Raw genomic sequence first — 22,287 nt, 5'->3', positions numbered from 1 at the left:
ACAACCATCAAGTGGAGATCAATTACCACTTCATTTTGGACAATTGTTTTCAAACTACAATTTAGCTTGAATGGTTTTGGCTAATTAAGAGTACTTGAAATTTTGAGGCACTTCAATTCAATACAAAATTATAAACAGTTTCAATAAATTGTTAGCTTCTGTTTTTACACCACAAAAATAGCCGAATCATAAATTAATCAAATCAAATTCGAGTATATATCATAGTAATTAATTATTGATCAGTTTGCCGGAAGGAAGTGTTTCAAAATATGATTAATAATTATGGTCATTAAATTGACGAGAGACCTCCTATGTTTATAAAATATCAGGAAAGGGAAAGAGGTCTTCTATCTATAGGAAATCTATGGACTATTACCTTCTATCAATAGATGACATATAGAAGGTCTTCTACCCATAAAAAACCTATAAAAAATCTTCTATCCGTAGAAGATCTATAGAAGTTATTTTAACTGTGGATGACATATATAAAATCTTCTATCTGTAGTAGATCTTTGGAGCAATTTTTATCTATAGAAGACCTTTGGCGGGTCTTCTGCCTATAGAGAATTTTCGTGGTCATTAATTTGACGAGAGACCTCCTATGTTTATAAAATATCAGGAAAGGGAAAGCTATTGTTAAAAATGTCTAAGCAATATCTATGGAACTGCAAACTGTATTCTAATATGTATAAGAGGTCTTCCATTTATGGGAGATCTCCAATAGGAAATCTATGGACTATTACCTTCTATCAATAGATGACATATAGAAGGTCTTCTACCATAAGCGACCTATAAAAAATCATTCTATCCGTAGAAGATCTATATAAGTTATTTTAACTGTGGATGACATATATAAAATCTTCTATCTGTAGTAGATCTTTGGAGCAATTTTTATCTATAGAATACCTTTGGCCTATATCTTTCTGCCTATAGAGAATTTTCTATCTATAGAAGATCTACGGCGAGTCTTCTATCTATCGAAGTATCGAGTGTCTTTTGTTCATAGGAGACCTATAGGAGATCTACATTATATAGGATACCTATAGAATGTTTTACCTATAGAGTGTTTTATACCTATGGAAGGCCTATAGGTTATCATTCATCGGAGTGGCATTGTGATCACAGTACTTTAGGAGCTGTCGCAGAAACTCTCTTCGTACAAATATGGCGGCTTATTTTACAAAATCACATATTGTCCTTAGGCAATACAGTAGAGTATTTTAGACCCGATATTATGTCTATATTTATAAAAGAGTAACTTCTGAAACTAACTGTTCATTGATCAACGCCTACACAAGTAGGCTTGAATATTAAAACAAGCTAAAATTTCCTTAATTTTGTCCTTGTCGAACTTTTTATACCCTCCTGCATGTGGTGTGAATTCAAAAATTCTAAAATCGGTCGGAACCTTTATATGGGGTTGATGTTATTTGCATTAAAAATTACAGATACCCATTTTGTAAAACTGGGTAGGAACTTCAACAAACCGAATTAAACCCGACCATACGATACCCTACACAGCTATCACGAACCCTAACCTTTGAGATATTTGCACCCTCTTTACCGATTAGCTATCAACAGCACCTTATCCTTACACTGACATATTTTCCGAATATTCCCAATATTCAGTACAGCCATTCTAATGACTTGTCCAGATTCCCTTCAGGGTGGGTTGTTTTATTTGTTTGGCCTGTTGCCTATAGATCGACTCGAAAAAAAAACACAAACAATTAAGTTTTCGGTCCACTTCATCCCAAATTGTTTATGTGATAATCGCCGAAAATTATAGGCGTTGTCCTTGACCATAACTGGAACCTCTTGCGAAATTTAAAGCGATCAGCGATATATTTCTGCCCTATTGGTTATTAATGGGTTATTAAATAATATCTGAATACGTAAGCACCTGTAAATATTTAAGTGTAACTTCCACATCCGAGTACATACGACAATATAATTGGTATAAATTTAAAGGTCAACCACTCTTCTTGGATAGACTGTCAACTTCTCGGGTCTACATATGTCCTTCAGGAGTAAATAAATACGCCATAGAATACAAATTTTGTAATTTTCACACAAAAGTCAGGCTCCATTTGACCCGCTAAATATTGACCAATCTTTATCGAAATGGGCATGCTTATTCTTTGGCCCAATCCCCTCCTCTATGTAAAAAGTCGCCATGTTTAGGCCATAATTGCGGCCTCGGGAAATCAGACAAAAATAAAGTGTTTGGTCCATTTCATCACCTAAATATTAACCGATCTTTGCAAAAATAGGGGTCTTCTTTGGGCAGAACTCATCCTACTTTCTTGAAGATTGGTCCATAAAATATAATGGACAGACGGACGAACGGACGGACATACATGTCTAGACTAGTCGGACATACATGTCTAGACTAGTCTCAACTAGTCGGGATATGATGATCGGTATACTTAAAGGTGGGTCTAGGACCAATATTTCGCGGCGTTACAAATTCTTGGGGCTGCACAACACTATAATACCCTAACAACATAGTTGTGTAGGATATAGAAAGCAGAACTTTTGGTGTGTATTCAAAATTCGTAAATTCGGATAGAACCATTGTATGGCGATGATGTTATTCGATAATGTGGTAGTAGGTTCATGCTCGAAAAAAATAATGTTCCAAATTAGAGACACTCATATTGGAAAACTCGGTAGGAACTTCAACAAACCCAAAATAAAATGGGACGTTTGTATGGGAACTATTTAAGAAAAAAATTACCTATATTGAATAATTCACCTATATAATAATTATAGTCACTTCGAGGATAAAAATCGGTTAAAATCTTACCTCCAATGGCCAGAATGCCAAAATTGTAGCTACTTCGATAAAAAAAAACATCTGCACACGTCATCAAAATATCGATTTGAAAACATAAATCTATATTCTTCATTTTCTGTACATATGCAAGTGAGCCCTCAAGAATCCTTTGTAGGAAATTGCAGAAGAGAAGATTAAGAATCCGAAATAAAATAGAATCAACTGAGTTGAAAACCCTGTCCAAAACTCCCCAAAATTCCGAATAATGGGTGCACAGCTCTATGGTGTCTACCCTGGAATATGGATTTCAATAAAACTCGATAAGAATCTTGAATATTAAATTGGAACCACTCCGGTTAAAAATGAGTCCAAACACCCCGAAATATGGAATAATGGAAGTACCGGGGTCTACCCGGAAATAGGCCAATATTGATAATTTTTTGTAGGTTGAAAAACGGCCAGTCAACTTTAAAATACCGAACATTGGGGGTATTTAGATCTATATCCTAAATATGACGACCTCTATCGTGATTTTTACAGACGGACCTGCCTAATCCGACATAGGATTTTATTCTGGTAACTCCTTCATATAAAAACAGGTGTTCAAAAAAGACGCATCCACAATTTTTTACAATGGAAAAATTAGAAATGTGTGCTTTCATTGTAAAAAAATTGCGGATGCGTCTTTTTTGAAAACCTGTATCTATATGAAGGAGTTGCCAAAGAGATGGAATTTTCCAAAACACTTAACATTTTTCTGTTTATACCTCGGGTTTTGTGCTAGGCTAAGAACTTTCCTCTCGTATATACCTTAACGGCCCCGACGATATTTTCGGTGTACACCTTATTTAAAAATACAAATACTATACAAATGAACATAAAAAATGATAATTGTTTTCAAATAGTTTTATTTCGTAAAATTAAATAACAAATGTTCAAATTGCATATCACAGTCGAATCCATGCCACCCTTCTTAATGATGGATGGTGTAGGCAGCGGGGGCAAAAGTTTTTACCACGGGAGCAGTGTGTACGATGGGAGCAGAGTGAACAAATGTTGTGGGAGCCGAGTGGACATGAACAACAGGTTCAACAGTTTTCACCAAGGTGGGGACGTGTTCAACGGTCTTCACCACGGTAGGAACATGGGTTTCAACCGTTTTGACAATGGGTGCGGCATGGACGGTGGTCTTAACAACGGGAGTTACAATGGGTGAGACAACGGCTTTGTTGTGGACACGAGTAAAACTTTGATGTGAAGTGGCCGAGGGAACACTGTGGACCACGGCGCCAATTTTGGTGAGAACGGGTTCCTGGACAACGTGGTGGGTTTCAATCAGACCGCCATTGGCGGCAGCCAAGCAGAATAGGGCAATGATGGCAATCTGAAAATAAATGAGATTAATTAATATTTTTTTAATCCTGTGGGATATCTGGAGACACTGAAAACCTACAGATTTGAACATTTTGTTAAAGATTGGGATTGAGTGTTGTTGTTTGTTGAAATAGTTCGTATGAAACTGTTGTTGATGTCAGCAAACGATTTGGTTTATATACACTAGTTTAAAGAAAAATTACCAAAAACAAAAATGAGCGAAGCAGCAGAATTATTCTCAATGTTTGTTGTTTTATTTTTTACATTTTTTTAGAAAAATCCCTTCATTACTCGTTTTAGGTTTGCAAACGTCATTTTTATTTGTTGTAGGTTTTTTCATACCTCCATCTGGCTAACTTCTTGTTACTTGGAGTTGGCCTTCATCTTTGCCTGAACATTAATCTCCGTGGTTTTTAATTTAATTTTTTCTTTCTTATTTTGAGGAGTCTTTGACTGGCCCCTGTCTGGCAGAGTCGTCATCATTGTCTCGTAAAATCTCCTCAACGCCACCGATAAGCACAGATCATTGCGTCTGTGGACAGGCTTATGTCTTATTTTGTTGTTATTGTTTGTTTGTATGGAGATAACAACATTTTAGTACGCTAGTTGTTTTTTTTATTATTGAAATTCGGCTATAATCAAATTGTAGTAAGACAAAAAATGGGTAGGGGTTCGTTTTTTTGTTGTTAATTATTGTACTTTAATTGATGAAGGTTGTATTTGTTGTTGTAAGTTTTAGAGGTAAATTATTTTTTTATTGACAATGTAGTTTTTGAGCTATGTATGTATGTAAATGATTGGGCACTTTATGCCTGGCATGTAACACATATGACACTAATCAATTTTTTTTGGCGATTTTAAGAGATTAAAGCAAAATGAGAATTAAACTCGATCCTAAAGAGGTGTGGGAAGAAGATGGCGTAGATTAATAAAGCGTTGGCCCTTGAATAAATATTGTAGAGAGAATTCACGCTTGTGTTGGCCCTTGGATATTTTATTCTTTTGAAAAATCCAACCTTCTGTTGATCTTTGAAAAAGTGTAGGCTTATTAATGATCCTTGTAAAAATATCCTTTATATTTACAAGGTTGTTAATGGCTCTTGAAAAAATATTTTTTAAATTATCTACGCCTGAGATGGCTCTGAAAAAAATATTCTTTAATAATACCTTAATGCCTTAAAATACAGTGAGTGTAAAAAGTATTTTGCCTCAATAAAAATTTGAAAAAATTCCAATACATACGCCTGAAGCCAGCAAACTAAAGATGTAAAATGACTTATGTATGATGGAGTATATTTGTGGACATATTTAGATCGTATTTCTGCAAGAATCACAGCGAAAGACCTATTGGTCTCGAAGATATCGGCCGAAATATATAACAATCCAAAAATGTTTATCACAAAAAAGTATTTTGCTTTTTATTATTATTTTAGAAAAAATTGTTACATTGAACACGTTTGGTCTTTTTATAGTTACAATTGCGGTTAACCACATACTATAAGCGATTTGACCACGATTCCATTACATCACGGCATTTTTTCGTGGGTATTTTCTCACATTTACATTCAATACATTCTCCATCAGTATTTCATTTAATATTTGGTATTTTCTCGTCCTAATCTTAAGGTGAGAGTATTAGCCAAAATACGACCAAAAAATTATTTAAAAAAAAATCGCGAAACCCAATTTTTCTGACTTCAAAATTTGTATGGTCCAGTAATATTGATCTAGGAACCAATATATGCAATGTAAATACCAATAAGGGGGTCAGATTCAAAGATATGAACAGTTCTAAAGCAATAGTAATAAAAACCAATACATGAAGTTGGGAGAAAACATCATTATTCGTCAAATCCTATTGTCTTTTGAAAAACTGTGGTTGCTGGTGGCGAATACGCATTCTACATTTTATCTCCGATTAACACCATCAGTTGCGAATAAAATGCAGTAGGGAATAAACGGGTCGATGTATTTATTTTCGAAATAAGATGTATTTCTATTGCCAGAAAACCGTCCATATATTTGAATCTGACCTCCTTATTGCTATTTTCATCGTATATTTTGGTCCCTAGATCAGTAAAAATAAACCATAAAGTTTTCGAATTTAGAAAAATGGGGTTTCGCGATATTTTTTTAAATAATTTGTTTGTCGGATTTTGGTTTTAATAGTTTTTAAGGTCCTGTCCTCGCGATATATGTTGAAAAACCTCCTTTTTATTATTCTTAACATATTTGGGATGTTTTGAAGCCGCGATGACTATATTTAATACTCGTATTTTGAGATTAGGACGAGAAATTACCAAATATTGAATGAAATATTGCTGGAGAATGTATTGAACGTAAATGTGAGAAAATACTCGCGAAAAAATGCCGTGGAATCGTTGCCAAATCACTTATAGTATGTCGTTACCCGCAATGGTAACTATAAAAAGACCAAACGTGTTCTATGTAACAATTTTTTTCTAAAATAATAATAAAAAGCAAAATACTTTTTTGTGATAAACATTTTTGGATTGTTATATATTTCGGCCGATATCTTCGAGACCAATAGGTCTTTCGCTGTGATTCTTGCAGAAATACGATCTAAATATGTCCACAAATATACTCCATCATACATAAGTCATTTTACATCTTTAGTTTGCTGGCTTCAGGCGTATGTATTGGAATTTTTTCAAATTTTTATTGAGGCAAAATACTTTTTACACTCACTGTATATATTCTTTCCCTAGAAAAAATAAATAAAACCAGTGAGCGGAGCAGTATAGTCGGACGGGGCCGACCATATGATACCCTACCTAACTTCAACGAAAATCTAACTTTATGTGGTTCCATGTTCTAAGCTTGGGCAATATTTCGTGATATTTGCACCTTCTTGGCCGACAAGAGGTCTACAAATGTTACTAGTATTCAGTACAGCCCTTCTATACTTGTCTAGATTCCCTTCACCGTGGGTTGTGTTGTGATGTTCGGATTTTAATTGTGGCCTATATATCGACTCAAAAAAACACAACAAATTAAGTTTTCGGTCCACTTCATCCTAAAATTATTATCTGAACATCACGGAAAAGTATAGGCCTTGTCCTTGACCACAACTGGAACCTCATGGAAAATTTCAAAGGGATCGGCGCCTGTCAATATTTAAGTGTAACTTCCACATCCAAGTACAGACGACAATATAATTGATCAACCACTCCTCTTGGATATACTATCAACTTCTCCGGGTAATGTCCTTCAGGGGTAAATATATACGCCATTATATACAAATTTTATAATTTTTCACACAAAAGTGGCATGCTTATTCTTTGGCCCGATCCCCTTCTCCATGTAAAATGTCGCGATGTTTGGGCCATAATTGCGGCCTCTGGAGCGACCAAAAAAACCCCACAAAAATTTAGTATTTGGTCCACTTCATCCCCTAAATAGTAACCGATCTTTTCATTGGGCGTAACCAATCATACATGCAAAATTTCGTGAAGATTGGTCCATAACTGTATTGTGTTTACAAATTATAATGGACAGACGGACGGACATAGGGACACACATTTCTAGATCGACTCAGCTAGTCGAGATATGACGATCGGTATACATAAAGGTGGGTCTAGGACCAATATTTCGCGGCGTTACAAACTCTTGGGGCTGCACAAAGCTATGATTCCCTGACAACATATAACAATCTTTCTTTTAAAAACATGTCCAAGAGCCCTTTTGAATGTACAGCTTTTAAAAATGGTATAATAATTACTCTTAAAAATAATTATTAAAAAAATTGAACATTTCACCTATCTATAGAATACTTCTAGAAAATCTCATTGCTTTGCCCCAGTCAGGTACCAATAATACAATAATCTACAAAAAGAATAATAACAAAATCAAAAACGTTCATACCGAGATTAATGTGCAGTCACAGATGAAGGCCGACTTCAATCAAAAGAGAAGTTAGCTAGATCTTTGGATGAACCAATAACAACACAATCAAATAGCGTCTGCAAACTTAAAACGCGTAATGAAGGAACTTTTTTTGGAAAAATAAATCACACGCACACACCAATGAAGCAATACACAACTACTGAGAATTATTCTGCTGCTCTGCTCATTACTGTTGGTTAATCTCTCGTGTTTGGAGTTGTGTGTATAAAAACCATAACGTTTGCTGGAATCGACAACAGTTTCTTTCGAACTATTTCAACAAACAATTACACTCCATCCCAATCTTTAACAAAATGTTCAAATCTGTAGGTTTTCAATATCTCCAGGAAATCCGCTGAAATAAAAATATTATTAATTTTCCTTTTCTTCCAGATTACCATTATTGCCCTATTCTGCTTGGCTGCCGCCAATGCTGGTCTGATTGAAACCCATCACGTTGTCCAGGAACCCGTTCTCACCAAAGTTGGCGCCGTGGTCCACAGTGTTCCCTCGGCCACTTCACATCAAAGTTTCACTCGTGTCCACAACAAAGCCGTTGTCTCACCCATTGTAACTCCCGTTGTTAAGACCACCGTCCATGCCGCACCCATTGTCAAAACGGTTGAAACTCATGTTCCCACCGTTGTCAAGACCGTCGAACATGTTCCCACCGTTGTGAAAACTGTTCAACCTGTTGTTCATGTCCACTCGGCCCCCACAACATTTGTTCACTCCGCCCCCATTGTCCATACCGCCCCTGTGGTAAAAACTTTTGCCCCAGCTGCCTACACCATCCATCATTAAGAAGGGCAAATTGTTTCAACTGTGATATGTGCTTTGAACTTTTTGTTATTTAATTTTACGAATAAAATATAATTTTGGAAAAAAAACAATACAATGTTTGTATTATTTTCTGCAACCTACGCACAGGGTTGTCAAATTTTTCAATATGTCTTCGAAAAATTTTATAGATGAAAATCAGTGTGCGGAGCACACTACACAACTACCACGAAATGCTAACTTTCTGTAGCCTGAGCAATATTTCGTAATATTTGCACCCTTTATACTGATTATAGATCAACAACTTCACTTTCTAAACCTGGCATATTTCTTTTTTCTTGAAGTGAATTTTTACGCCATAAAATAAAAAATGGGTCACTTTAGGTTTTGGTTAGTTTGACCCTCGGAATATTGACCGATCATCATCTAAACAGCCGCTCTAAGTATTTGGTCAGATCCCCTTCACCTTGTAAAATGAGTGATGTTCCGCTATAATAATTGCCTCTAGAGCGACTAGAAAGTCAGACAAAATTAAAGTTTTCTGTTCATTACACCCCGTAAATGCAATCTCAACTTCACCGAAAACTATAGGTGTCGTCCTTGACCATAATCGGAACTTCATGTACAATTTCAAAGCGATCAGCGCGACATTTCCGTCCTCTAAAGGAGTAATGGTAATACTAGGCACATAGTCTCCTTTACCTAAATACGTATAACTCCCACATCGAAGTACATACAGCCATATAATTAGTATCAATTTGAAGGTCAACAACTACTCTTGGATATACTATCAACTTCTCAGGTATATGTCCTTCAGGAGCAAGTATATACGCCCCAGAATAAAAAAATTGTAATTTTTCACACAAAAGTCTGGGTCCATTTGACCCGCTACATATTAACCGATCTTTATCAAAACAGGCATGCATATTCTTTGGCCCAATCCACTACTCCATGCTAAAATTCGGGGGTTTTGGGCCATAATTGCGGCCTCTGGAGCGACCAGAAAAACCGACAAAAATACAGTTTTTGGTCCATTTCATCCCCTAAATATTAACCGGTCTTTTCCAAAAACAATAGGGGTCTTCCTTGGCCAGAACCCATCCTACATACAAAATTTCGTGAAGATTGGTCCATAACTGTGTATCGTGTTTACAAATTATAATGGACAGACGGACGGACGGACACACATGTCTAGATCAATTCAGCTAGTCGAGATATGACGATCAGTATACTTAAAGGTGGGTCTAGGACCATTATTTCGCGGCGTTACAAACTTTTGGGGCTGCACATAGCTATAATACCCTAACAACATAGTTGTGTAGGGTACAAATATTCTCCGGGTCTTCTGAAAACTGACGTTTTATAGGCACTTCTAACGCCTAAAAAACGCATTTTTATTTTCTGTGGTCTAAAAAGGCATTTTAAGGCCTTGAAACGTTTCTAACGTCTAATCGGCACAGTCCGACTGTTGAACTTTCCTTACTGGTTTTCAATAAAATTTTCATGAACGATCATGGATCATCAGGGCCATAGGCATGGATTTTTTCAAAACAAATATTTTTATGGATCATCTGGTCTATAGACGTAAGTTTTCAAAGAATATTTGCTATGGATCATGGGTTTTTTTAAGTAATATTGCTATGGACCATCAGGGCCATAGGCGGTGATTTTTTCAAATTATTTTTATAGACCATCAAAATCGTATATTTAAAAAAAACCTATTTTTGGACGTGTTTTATAGTAAGTAGTTTTTACTTCTGTAATATCCGTAAAAAAATCAGAAAGAGATTCGTATATGTGGCGAAATTATCACATATATATCCTAGCCCCATGGTTTTGAAATAAATATATTTTTGTTTTTTTTTTTTTCAAATTTATATTTTTATTTGTAAAATTAAATAACAAAAAGTTCAAAGCACATATCACAGTCGAATCTCCATTGTACCCTTTTTAATGATGGATGGTGTAGGCAGCTGGAGCAAAAGTTTTTACTACAGGAGCGGTATGGACAATGGGTGCAGAGTGGACAAATGTTGTGGGAGCCGAGTGGACATGGACAACAGGTTCAACAGTTTTCACAACGGTTTTCAACAGTCTTGACCAAGGGAGCAGCATGGACGGTGGTCTTAACAACGGGAGTTACAATGGGTGAGACAACGGCTTTGTTGTGGACACGAGTGAAACTTTGATGTGAAGTGGCCGAGGGGACACTGTGGACCACAGCGCCAACTTTGGTGAGAACGGGTTCCTGGACAACGTGGTGGGTTTCAATGAGACCAGCATTGGCGGCAGCCAAGCAAAATAGGGCAATGATGGCAATCTGGAAGAAAAGAAAAATAAATAATGTTTTTATTTCAGCGAGTTTCCTGGAGAAATTTAAAACCTACAGATTTGAACATTTTGTTAAAGAATGGGAGTGAGTGTTGTTGTTGTGTGTTGAAATAGTTCGTAAGAAACTGTTGTCGTTTCCAGCAAACGTTTTGGTTTTTATACACACAACTTCAATACCGAGAGATTAACCAACAGTAATGAGCAGAGCAGCAGAATAATTCTCAGTAATTGTGTATTGCTTCATTGATGTGTGCGTGCGATTTATTTTTCAAAAAATCCCTTCATTACGCGTTTTATGTTTACAAACGTAATTTGATTGTGTTGTTATTGGTTCATCCATCGATCTAGGTAACTTCTTGTTTGCTTGAAGTTGACCTTCATCTGTGACTGCACATTAATCTCGGTATGCCTGATTTGGTTTTTTTTTGTAGAGTCTTGTATTGGTTACTGTCTAAGTTAAGGGGATACGATTTTCGATACATAGATGAGATAACAGATGTTTTAAGAAATATTTTAAATGTTTATTAGAGCATTCTTTTTTTTAAATAATGTTTTTTTACCAATTTTTTTCAAGGACAACAACACTGACCCTTTTTTTATCCTGTATTTTTTATTAGACCAATATGTCGTGCTTTCCTTTAAAAAAATTATTTATTTCATTACAGATCAGAGGCCTGAATTGCTAAAATAATATTTTGTCAAGGGTCATAACTGGGTGCCTTTTATATATGATCTTTTTCAAGGATCTTCAGTTGGCTTATGTTTAAAAAAATATTTTGAAACCAGTGAGCGGAGCAGTATAGTCGGAGAGGGGCCGGCCATATGATATCCTACACAACTACCACGAAAAGCAAACATTCTGCGGTTCTATTTTCTGAGCCTTGGCAATATTTCGTGATATTTGCACCCTTTTTACCGATTATAGATCAACAACTGCACTTTATAACCCTGGCATATTTTCCTTGGAAACAATTTTTACGCCATAAAATAAAAAAATTGGTCACTTTAGGTTTTGGTTGAATTGACCCGTGGAATATTGGCCGATCATCATATAAACAGCCGCTCTAAGTATTTAGTCAGATCCCCTTCACCTTGTAAAATATGTGATGTTGTGCATATAATAATTGCCTCTAGAGCGACTACAAAATCTGACAAAATTAAAGTTGTCGGTTCATTGCATCCCCTGAATGAAATCTCAACTTCAGCGGAAACTATAGGCATCGTCATTTACCATAATCGGAACTTCATGTACAATTTCATAGCGATCAACGCGACATTTCCGTCCTCTAATGGAGTAATAGTAATACTATGCACATAGTCACCTGTACCTAATTACGTATAACTTCCACATCAGAGTACATACAGCCATATAATTGGCATCCATTTGAAGGTCAACAACTCCTGTTGGATATACTATCAACTTCTGGGGTATATGTCCTTCAGGAGCTAGTATATACGCCCCAGAATTTGTAATATTGACCGATCTTTATCAAAACAGGTATGCTTATTCTTTGGCCCGATCCCCCTCTCCGTGTAAATTTTCATAATGTTCGGACCATAACTGCGGCCTCTGGAGCGACCAGAAAAACCGACAAAAATTAAGTATTTGGTCCATTTCATTCCCTAAATATCAACCGATCTTTACAATAGGGGTCTTCATTGGGCAGAACCCATCCTACGTGCAAAATTTCGTGGAGATTGGTCCATAACTGTGACCTGTATCGTGTTTACAAATTATAATGGACAGACGGACGGACGGACACACCTGTCTAAATCGACACAGCTAGTCGAGATAGGACGATCGGTATACTTAAAGGTGGGTCTAGGATATTTCGCGGCGTTACAAACTCTTGGGGCTGCACAAAGCTTTAATACCCCGACAACATAGCTGTGTATGGTATAAGAAGGATCATCTTTGACGTGAATTTTGTTATGGAATAATTTTAGGGATGATTTTGTAATGAATATTTCAAAGGCGGATTTAATTTAATTGAATTTATTGGTTCAAGGTTCTTCATTTTTAAAGAAAAATTTTCATGGCCTCTGATGATGGCAATTAAAAAATGTTCTTAAAAACATTTTTTAATTGCCTCGATTTTTATAGAATATATTTTCTAGGGTCATCAGAGGAAAGGATTATTTAATTAATATTTATACCCTTCACCACACTGTGGTACAGGGTATTATGTCTTTGTGCATATGTTTGTAACAGGCAAAAATAATCGAGATAGACCCATGGTTCCTTTTGAGAATATGCATAGAATCACATTCTGAGTCGATTTACGCATGTCCGTCTGTCCGTCCATGTATTTTTGTGAACAAAGTACAGGTCGCATTTATGATCCGATTTGGATGAAATTTGGCACAGATTACTTAATTGGCCCAAGGACGAACCCTATTGAAATTGGAGAAAATCGGTCGACGTATAGGCATAGCTCCCATAAAAGGGTACCCCCAAATTTTCGGTATTTTGAGGTTCTTGAGCGCGTTTTTTAATTGAATTCGCTGAAATTTGGTACTTTGAGTTCTTATTGGGTAGCAAATCTCCCTATCAAAAATTATAAATAAAGGTCCATTTTTTCGGAGAGCCCCCATATAAGGGTACCCCCAATTTTCGGTATTTTCGGGTTCTTGGGCACGTTTTATAACGGAATTCTCTGAAATTTTGTACATTGGGTTCTTATTGGGTACCAAATTACTCCACTAAACATTATAAAAATAGGTCCAGTTTTTATGGTAGTCCCCATATAACGGTACCCCCAAATTTTTGGTATTTTGGGGGTTCTGATCGTATTTTTCGACCGAATTGACTGTAATTTAGTTAGTCGAGTTCTTATTAGGTAGCAAATCTCTCCACTATAAATTATAAATATTTTTTCTGGTGGTCAATTTTTTTTTGAGGTTCTTGAACCAAATTTTTTTTATACCCTTCACCACACTATATATTATGTCTTATGCATATGTTTGTAACAGGCAAAAGGAAACGACATACACACTTTTGAGAATATGCATATGCGATTTAAGGGGACCCCCCCATTCTCGGGGTCAAAAATTTTTTTGATTTAATTCGATTCTACACTAATTCAAGAATGTCTTCACAAAATTTCAAGTGAAAATCTCAAGAACTCTTGACGATATAGCCGATTTATTGTGTCAGCATCAAGTGATGGCTCAAACTTTAAACGCGTTTTTCTCTTTTGCGAATGGCGGGCACGATAACTCAAAAACTAATAACCCAATCGATTTCAAATTTTTACACGTTTCTCTGTGAGTGTATAGCTATCGTATGAACTAGGATAAAGCCAATCGGTGAAGATCTTCCTTATTTTTTAACTTGGTTTTTGGTAAAAAATCGGCGATTTTCACACTTTTGTTAATTTTAGGGCGAAGTCAATAATCCTAGCATATACTCTTTCTAACACCGTTGGAATTTTCGATTCCGATGTTCCAGTGAGGAGTTATCATGCCCGCCATCAAAAATAAGGACTTTTCTTTAATTACAAAAAACAACAACAAAGCAATAACAATTTTTTTTTGTAAACTATTTTTCTTCTCTTTTAAATCTTCAAATATATATGTGCAAAGTTACAAACCTTAACAAGCATTGGTATTGATTTACGAGCCCATTGAAAATCTTGAAAAATTAAAATTGAGAATGGGTGGGGTTCCCTTAAGCACGAAATTTGGCACAGCGTAATGAATTATCTCTAGAATGGTGTGTGTTAAGTTTCCTGAAAATCGGTTCAGATTTAGTTATATATCTTATATATATTTTCGTCCGATTTAAGGTAAAGTGTGCACAAAAGTCCCTATATATCTCTCGATTTGCACTAAATTTGGCTCAGCGTAATGAATTGGGTCTAGATGTGTGCTAAGTTTCTGGAAATCGGTTCTGATTTAGATATAGCTTCTATATCTGACCAAATGAACAATTTAGTATCGGTTGCAGAATGACGTGTTTATGGTTCCAAATTCATTTTACTGATCCGTTAAAAATGCGACGTCTGTTAGGATTCATCTGTTGAATATACTCAAAGTGGTGAAGGGTATCATAAAGTCGGCCCCGTCCGACTTTACTACTTTCCTTACTGGTTTTTCAAGGACTATTAGATGTCTGAATTTTTAGAGGATAAAGTTTCTTGTTTCATATAACACATAATCGAGAACTTTTAAAATAATTTTTCTTCAAGAACCATTACTGGTTTAGTGCTTTTAAATAATATTTTCTAAATGGCCATCAATGGTGCAGATTTTTTAAAAATAAATTTCAGACGTCATCACATGCGTGGTTTTTTAACAATAATTCTTTACGGTGTTCAATAGCTTAAATTAAAAAATATATTTGATATGATCATATATCCTTTCAGGGGTCATCAAATGAATTTCGTAAAGGGCCATTGAAAGCGTATATGGGTTAAAGTAAATTTTAAATTTTACTGATAAAAAAATTTAAATCAAATGCCTGGTCTTTAAAAGAATATTTTGTTCAAGGGTCATCACAAGGCATGACTATTTCAGAATATTTTTCGTTTCATGGGCATCCACAGCTTGATTACATTGTGCCTCAGCTTTATACAAATTCACATTTTTACAATTCAAAAATAAACCTAAATTCCATTTACCATTCCAAGGTGTACAGAGGTGTAAAATAAGCATAAACAAATTTAAACTTTAAATATTGTATATTTACTAATTACATACTTAATTACCACTAAACATAATTGTTGGCCCTTTTTTGAGTTGATTTTAATAGACGAGGTAATAAAACCACTTGAGGCAAATTAGTCAATTAAGTCAAACCTAAATGCAGAGCACTTGATATTAATCACGTACATTATTTAGCGGGGTAGTTAAAAATCCAGTTTTTCGTTTATCGCATTAAATTGAATTATGTTCATATGGTGGTACATTTTGGTGATTCTAATTGACATTCGTCGTTGATGTGATAAACAAATGAGAAAAAAAATCAATTGAATGGAACAAATCAATTGTGATAAAGTTCAAGTTCGAGCGGTGTAGGTGGCGCCTAGAGGAATTGTTTTACATTTGTTTGGTATTCACTGAAACAAGTTTTGAAACATGGCTATAAAAACATTTTGTTACTGACGAATGGTTATCAGTTTTGTTTGAGCCTTTGCAAATCCAACATTACCACAACTCCACTTGTTTCTTAAAAAAATGTTCAAATTTGTAAGTTCTGGCCTTACTGAATTTGTTGTATGAATCCTTTGCATATTTACTTATCTCATCCTCCTCCTCTGGCATTTCTAGGTTGCTTTCTTTGCTTGTGTCTCTGTGGCTTTGGCTGCTCCTGGCTTGGTTACCGAACATCATACCGTTGTCCAAGAACCCGTAGTGGCCAAGGTTGGTACTGTGGTTCACAGTGTTCCCTCGGCCACTTCGCATCAAAGTTTCACTCGTGTCCACAATAAGGCCGTGGTAGCTCCTGTTGTTTCACCAGTTGTTAAGACCACCGTCCATGCTGCTGTTCCCGTGGTCAAAACTGTTGAACCTGTTGTTTCGGTGGTGAAAACGGTTGAACCTGTTGTCCCCGTAGTTAAAACTGTTGCTGCTGCTCCCATTATCAAGACTGTCGTCCCTGCCGTTCCCGTTGTGAAGACCGTGGCCCCAGTTGTGCCCGTTGTTGGTCATGCTGTATCCCACCAATCTCATGTCCAAATACATTCCAATGCTGCTGTCGTTGCTCCCGTTGTTCACTCTGTCCCTGTCGTCCATGCTGCCCCCGTTGCCCATGTTGTCCATCATTAAATATGGATTTATTTATTTCTAGATTGACATCGAATTTTATGTTTTAAATAAAATCTTATAGTTTTAAATTCAATAAATATTGCCAGTTTATTTTTTATTTTTTAAAGATTAGTTTTTTAAGGGCCATTAATAGGGGTCGATTTTTTTTTAAAGGTTAGTTTTTCCAGAGCCATAAATTGGCGTGAATTTTTTAAAGAATATTTTCCTAGGGCCTTCAGTGGGCCATATATGGCTTGGATTTTTTATGAATATTTTTGGGGGTTTTTAAAGAATATTGTTTCAAGCCTCATAAATAGGCGTAGATTTTTTAAGGGCCATAAATTGGCGTGGATTTTTTAAAGAATTATTTTTTAAGGGCCATAAATAGAACCATAAATTGGCGTGGATTTTTTAAAGAATATTTGTCATGAGCCTTCAGTGGACCATAAATAGGCTTGGATTTTTAAAGAACATTTGTCATGAGCCTTCAGTGGACCATAAATAGGCTTGGATTTTCAAAAAATATTTTTCAAGGGCCATAAATAGGCGTAGGATTTTTAAAGAATATTTTTTCAAGCCTCAAAAATAGGCGTACATTTTCTAAGGAATACTTTTTTCAAGCCCCATAAATATTGGTGGATTTTTAAAGAAATTTTTTTTCAAGGGCGAAAATAGGCGTTGATTAAGATGATTCAAAGGGTAGGCATGGAATTAATTGAATATGTTCAATGTAACGCCGCGAAATATTGCTCCTAGACCAACCTTCAAGTATACCGATCGTCATATCTTGACTAGCTGAGTCGATGTAGACATGTGTGTCCGTCCGTCCGTCTGTCCATTATAATTTGTAAACATGATACAGGTCACAGTTATGGACAATCTTCACGAAATTTTACATGTAGGATGGGTTCTGGCCAATGAAGACCGCTATTGTTTTTGGTAAAGATCGGTTAATACTTAGGGGATGAATTTAATTTTTATCCGTTTTTCTGGTCTCTCCAGAGGCCACAATTATGGCCCGAACATAGCGAGATTTTACATGGAGAACGGGATCGGGCTAAAGAATAAACATGCCTGTTTTTATAAAGATCGGTCAATATATAGCGGGTCAAATGGACCCTAACTTTTTTGTGATAAGTTAACATTTTTTTATTCTATGGCGTATATATTTGCCCCTAAAGGACGTAGACCTGATAAGTTTATAGTATATCCAAGGGGAGTGGTTGACCTTTACATTGATACCAATTATATAGTCGTATGTACTCAGATGTGGGAGTTACACTTAAATATTTACAGGTGCTTACGTACTGAGATATTATTTAGTAACCCATTACCACACTAGAGGGCGGAAATATAGCGCTGATTGCTTTGAAATTGTCCATGAGATTCCAGTTGTGGTCAAGGACAACGTCTATAATTTTCGGTGATGATCAAATAATAATTTTGGGATGAAGTGGACCGAAAACTTAATTTTTAAATTAAATGGCGATCATCAGAAAACAACTCACGGTGAAGGGAATCTGGACAAGTAATTCGAAGGGCTGCACTGAATATTAGCAATATTCGGAATATATGTCAATGTAAGGAAGATGTTCTTTTGACCTCTAATCGGGCTCTTGCCCGTGCAAATATCACGAAATATTGCCTAGGCTCGGAATAGACATCAACAGAAAGTTAGAGTTCCGTGGTAGTTGGAACAATTTTTTCAAAAGGATTTTTATACCCTACACAACTATGTTGTCAGGGTATTATAGCTTTGTGCAGCCCCAAAAGTTTGTAACGCCGAGAAATATTGGTCCTAGACCCACCTTTAAGCATACCGATCGTCATATCTCGACTAGCTGAGTCGATCTAGACATGTGTGTCCGTCCGTCCGTCTGTCCATTATAATTTTGTAAACATGATACAGGCCACAGTTATGGACCAATCTTCAATCTTCTTTTGTATGTATGATGGGTTCTGGCCAATGAAGACCCCTATTGCTTCTGGTTAATATTCATCCCCTAAATGGACCAAATACTTAATTTTTGTCGGTTTTTCTTGTCGCTCTAGAGACCGCAATTATAGTCCGAACATCTCGAATTTTTATGTGGAGAAAGGAATCGGGCCAAAGAATAAACTGACTGACTTTTGTGTGAAAAATTACAAAATTTGTATTTTATAGCGTATATATTTACCCCTGAAGGACATAGACCCCATAAGTTGATAATATATCCAAGAGGAGTGGTTCAACTTTAAATTTATACCACTTATCTTGTCGTATGTACTCGGATGTGCGAGTTACACGTAAATATTTACAGTTGCTTACGTATTCAGATATTTTTCTGATAAACCATTACCACACTACAGGGCGAAAATATAGCGCTGATCGCTTTGAAATGTTCCATGAGGTTCTAGTTATGGTCAAGGACAACCCCTATAATTTTCAGTGATGATCAGATAATAATTTTGGGATAAAATCAATCTATATATCAGTGTAAGGAAGATGTGCTGTTGACCTCTAATCGGCCAAGAGGGTGCAACTATCTCAATATATTGCTCAGGCTCGGAATAAAAATCCACAGGAAGTTAGTTGTGTAGGGTATCGAATGGTTCGCCCCGTCCCACTATACTGCTTCGCTCACTGGTTTAAGAATATTTTTTCAACGGGCCATAAATAGGCGTGGATTTTTAAAAAAAATATTTTTCAAGGTCTTCAAAAGCCGGGAATTTTTTAAGAATATTTTTTCAAGTCTTCAAAAGTCTGCAATATTTATATATATAGCCTGCTTATAAAAATTATCGTTTAAAATCCGATTAATGAAGCAATATTTGTTTTAAAGAGCCATTTTTTAAGAAAAAATTGTCGTAATTTTAAGTAACAATAATCAGATTTTATTTAAAACATAGAATCACGATTTAATGATGAACAACATGAGTAACGGGGGCAGTGTGGACAACAGGAACAGAGTGGACAACTGGAGCGACAACAGCAGCATTGGAGTGAATTTGAACATGAGATTGATGAGAGACAGCATGGCCAACAACGGGAACAACAGTCTTCACAACGGGAACGGCAGGAACAACAGTCTTGACAACAGGAGCAACAGCAACAGTTTTAACTACAGGGACAACTGGCTCCACAGTTTTCACAACCGAAACAGTTCACTTTCAGCTTTTACAAATTTAACATAACAATCAAAAACTTCTATTCAAAATGTTCAAGTTTGTAAGTCCTTGTTTTAGGTTAAATTTTCTAAGAAAGTTCTCTTAAATTGTATAAAAATATAAATTGCATCCCTCCAGGTTGCCTTCTTTGCTTGTGTATCCGTAGCTTTGGCCGCCCCTGGTTTGTTGGCCGAACATCATACCGTTGTCCAAGAACCTGTGTTGGCCAAGGTCGGCGCTGTCGTGCACAGTGTTCCCTCGGCCACATCGTACCAAAGTTTCACTCGTGTCCACAATAAGGCTGTTGTAGCTCCCGTTGTTACTCCAGTGGTCAAGACCACCGTCCACGCCGCCCCAGTTGTTTCGGTGGTGAAAACTGTTGAACCTGTTGTCCCCGTAGTCAAAACTGTTGCTGCTGCTCCCATTGTCAAGACTGTCGTCCCTGCCGTTCCCGTAGTGAAGACCTTGGCCCCAGTTGTGCCCGTTGTTGGTCATGCTGTATCTCATCAATCGCATGTCCAAATCCATTCAAATGCTGCTGTTGTCGCTCCCGTTGTTCACTCTGTCCCTGTTGTCCACACTGCCCCCGTTACCCATGTTGTCCATCATTAAATGTTGTTTTGTTTTGCTGTTTTCTGTGATTGAATTTTATGTTTTAAATAAAAGTAGATCAGTTTAATTTGGTAAATTTATGAATGATATGGAAAGGATTTTTTTATTTGCAATTTGTCCCATTCTGCTCTTGTTGCCTTGCTATCAATTTTCTATGTTGTAGGCTTTAAAAATATTACATTAAAACCAGTGAGCGGAGCAGTATAGTCGGACGGGGCCGACCATACGGTACCCTACACAGCTACCACGGAACTCTAACTTTCTGCGAAGTTTTATTCCGTGCCTGGGCAATATTTCGTGATAGTTGCACCCTCTTTCCCAATAAGAGGCCAACATCTCTCTTCCTTACACTAACATATTTTCCGAATATTACTAATACTCAGTATAGTCCTTCTAACTACTTGTCCATATTCCCTTCACCGTGAGTTGTGTTGCGATGTTCGGCTTATAATTCGACTAAAAAACACAAAAAATAAGTTTTCGGTCCACTTCATCCCAAAATCATTATTTGATCATCACCGAAAATTATAGGCGTTGTCCTTGACCATAACTAGAAACCTCATGGAGCATTTCAAAGCGATTATCGCTATATTTCAGCCTCTAGTGTGGCAATGGATTACTAAATAATATCTGGATACCTAACACCTGTAAATATTTACGTGTAACTCCCACATCCGAGTACATACGACAATATAATTGGTATTAATTTAAAGGTCAACCACTCCTCTTGGATATACTATTAATTTCTCGGGTCTATGTCCCTCAGGAGTAAATATATACGGCATAGAATACAAATTTTGTAATTTTCCACACAAAAGTCAGGACCCATTTGACCCGCTAAATATTGACCGCTTTTTTTGAAAACAGGCATTCTTATTATTTGCCTCGATCCCCTTCTCCATGCAAAAATTGGCGGTGTTTGGGCCATAATTGCGGCCTCTGGAGCGACCAGAAAAAAACGTAACTGTGGCCTGTATCGTGTTTACAAATTTACAGACGGACGGACGGACGGACACACATAATATGACGATCGGTATACTTAAAGGTGGGTCTAGGACCAATATTTCGCGGCGTTACAAACTCTTGGGGCTGCATAAAGCTATACTACCCTGACAACATAGGGTAGGGTAGTAGGGTATAAAAATCGACGATTACGATGGAACGTGGAAAATCTTTTAAATATCTAGGCATATGATGGTCCCTTTAAAAATTTTATTCAAAAATAAACTTCTATTTATGGTCCTCGAAAAGAATATTAAATCGATTTATGCATCGATCCGTCCGTCCGTTTGTCTGTCTATGTTAAATTGTATACAAAGTACAAGTCGAATTTTTGATTCGAATTGGGTGAAATTTGGCACAACTCATTTATTTGGCCCAAGAACGAACTCTAGTGAAATTGGGAAAAATCGGTTCAGATATAGATATAGTTCCCAAATATATTTTCGTCCGATTTTATGTAAATTGTGCACCAAAGTCCCTATATATCCTTCGATTTGCACAAAATCAGCACAGCTTATTGAATTAAGTCTGGAATGATGTGTGTCAAGTTTCGTGAAAATCGGTTCAGGTTTAGATATAGCTCCCATATATATTTTCATCCGATTTAA

General features: G+C 36.3%; 4 protein-coding genes and 1 pseudogene across 5 annotated transcripts; 3 read left to right on the top strand and 2 right to left on the bottom strand.

Moving 5' to 3' along the window:
• The first annotated feature begins 3,710 nt into the window (after window positions 1-3,710).
• LOC133335889 (uncharacterized) lies at window positions 3,711-8,863 on the top strand. Of its 2 annotated transcripts, none has more exons than XM_061544183.1 (2): window positions 3,711-3,731; window positions 8,453-8,863. In XM_061544183.1, exons 1-2 carry the CDS (start codon window positions 3,711-3,713, stop codon window positions 8,861-8,863), a joined length of 432 nt encoding a protein of 143 aa, XP_061400167.1. The 2 variants fall into 2 exon arrangements, with proteins under 2 accessions (XP_061400167.1, XP_061400165.1); XM_061544181.1 differs by lacking the exon at window positions 3,711-3,731 and adding an exon at window positions 8,319-8,385.
• LOC133335884 (uncharacterized) lies at window positions 3,753-4,244 on the bottom strand. The gene has a single exon (XM_061544177.1). The coding sequence runs from the start codon at window positions 4,242-4,244 to the stop codon at window positions 3,753-3,755; it is 492 nt and encodes a 163-aa protein (XP_061400161.1).
• A 1,926-nt stretch (window positions 8,864-10,789) lies between the features above and the next one.
• LOC133335890 (uncharacterized) lies at window positions 10,790-11,282 on the bottom strand (annotated as a pseudogene).
• A 5,066-nt stretch (window positions 11,283-16,348) lies between these two features.
• Window positions 16,349-16,939, top strand: LOC133335885 (calphotin-like). The gene is made up of 2 exons (XM_061544178.1): window positions 16,349-16,360; window positions 16,442-16,939. Exons 1-2 carry the CDS (start codon window positions 16,349-16,351, stop codon window positions 16,937-16,939), a joined length of 510 nt encoding a protein of 169 aa, XP_061400162.1.
• Window positions 16,940-20,114: 3,175 nt separating this feature from the next.
• LOC133335891 (retinin-like) lies at window positions 20,115-20,677 on the top strand. The gene is made up of 3 exons (XM_061544184.1): window positions 20,115-20,126; window positions 20,204-20,528; window positions 20,634-20,677. Exons 1-3 carry the CDS (start codon window positions 20,115-20,117, stop codon window positions 20,675-20,677), a joined length of 381 nt encoding a protein of 126 aa, XP_061400168.1.
• The last annotated feature ends 1,610 nt before the right edge of the window (window positions 20,678-22,287 follow it).

The sequence above is a fragment of the Musca vetustissima genome, unplaced genomic scaffold (assembly GCF_032173495.1).
Source record: "Musca vetustissima isolate MV318-11 ecotype Yass unplaced genomic scaffold, APGP_CSIRO_Mvet_v1 utg22532, whole genome shotgun sequence".
Lineage (NCBI taxonomy): Eukaryota > Metazoa > Arthropoda > Insecta > Diptera > Muscidae > Musca > Musca vetustissima.
Note: the sequence above shows the minus strand (reverse complement) of the source record. Positions and strands in the feature narration are given on the sequence as shown.

Excerpts from the sequence above, each read along its gene's own strand:
- LOC133335891 (XM_061544184.1), top strand. Across the intron at positions 20,529-20,633 it reads TGCCGTTCCCGTAGTGAAGA|CTGTTGTCCACACTGCCCCC; the intron begins CCTTGGCCCCAG and ends TTCACTCTGTCC.
- LOC133335884 (XM_061544177.1), bottom strand. The coding sequence starts at position 4,244 with ATGTTCAAATCTGTAGGTTTTCAGTGTCTCCAGATATCCCACAGGATT.
- LOC133335889 (XM_061544183.1), top strand. The coding sequence starts at position 3,711 with ATGTTCAAATTGCATATCACA. Across the intron at positions 3,732-8,452 it reads TGTTCAAATTGCATATCACA|ATTACCATTATTGCCCTATT; the intron begins GTCGAATCCATG and ends CTTTTCTTCCAG.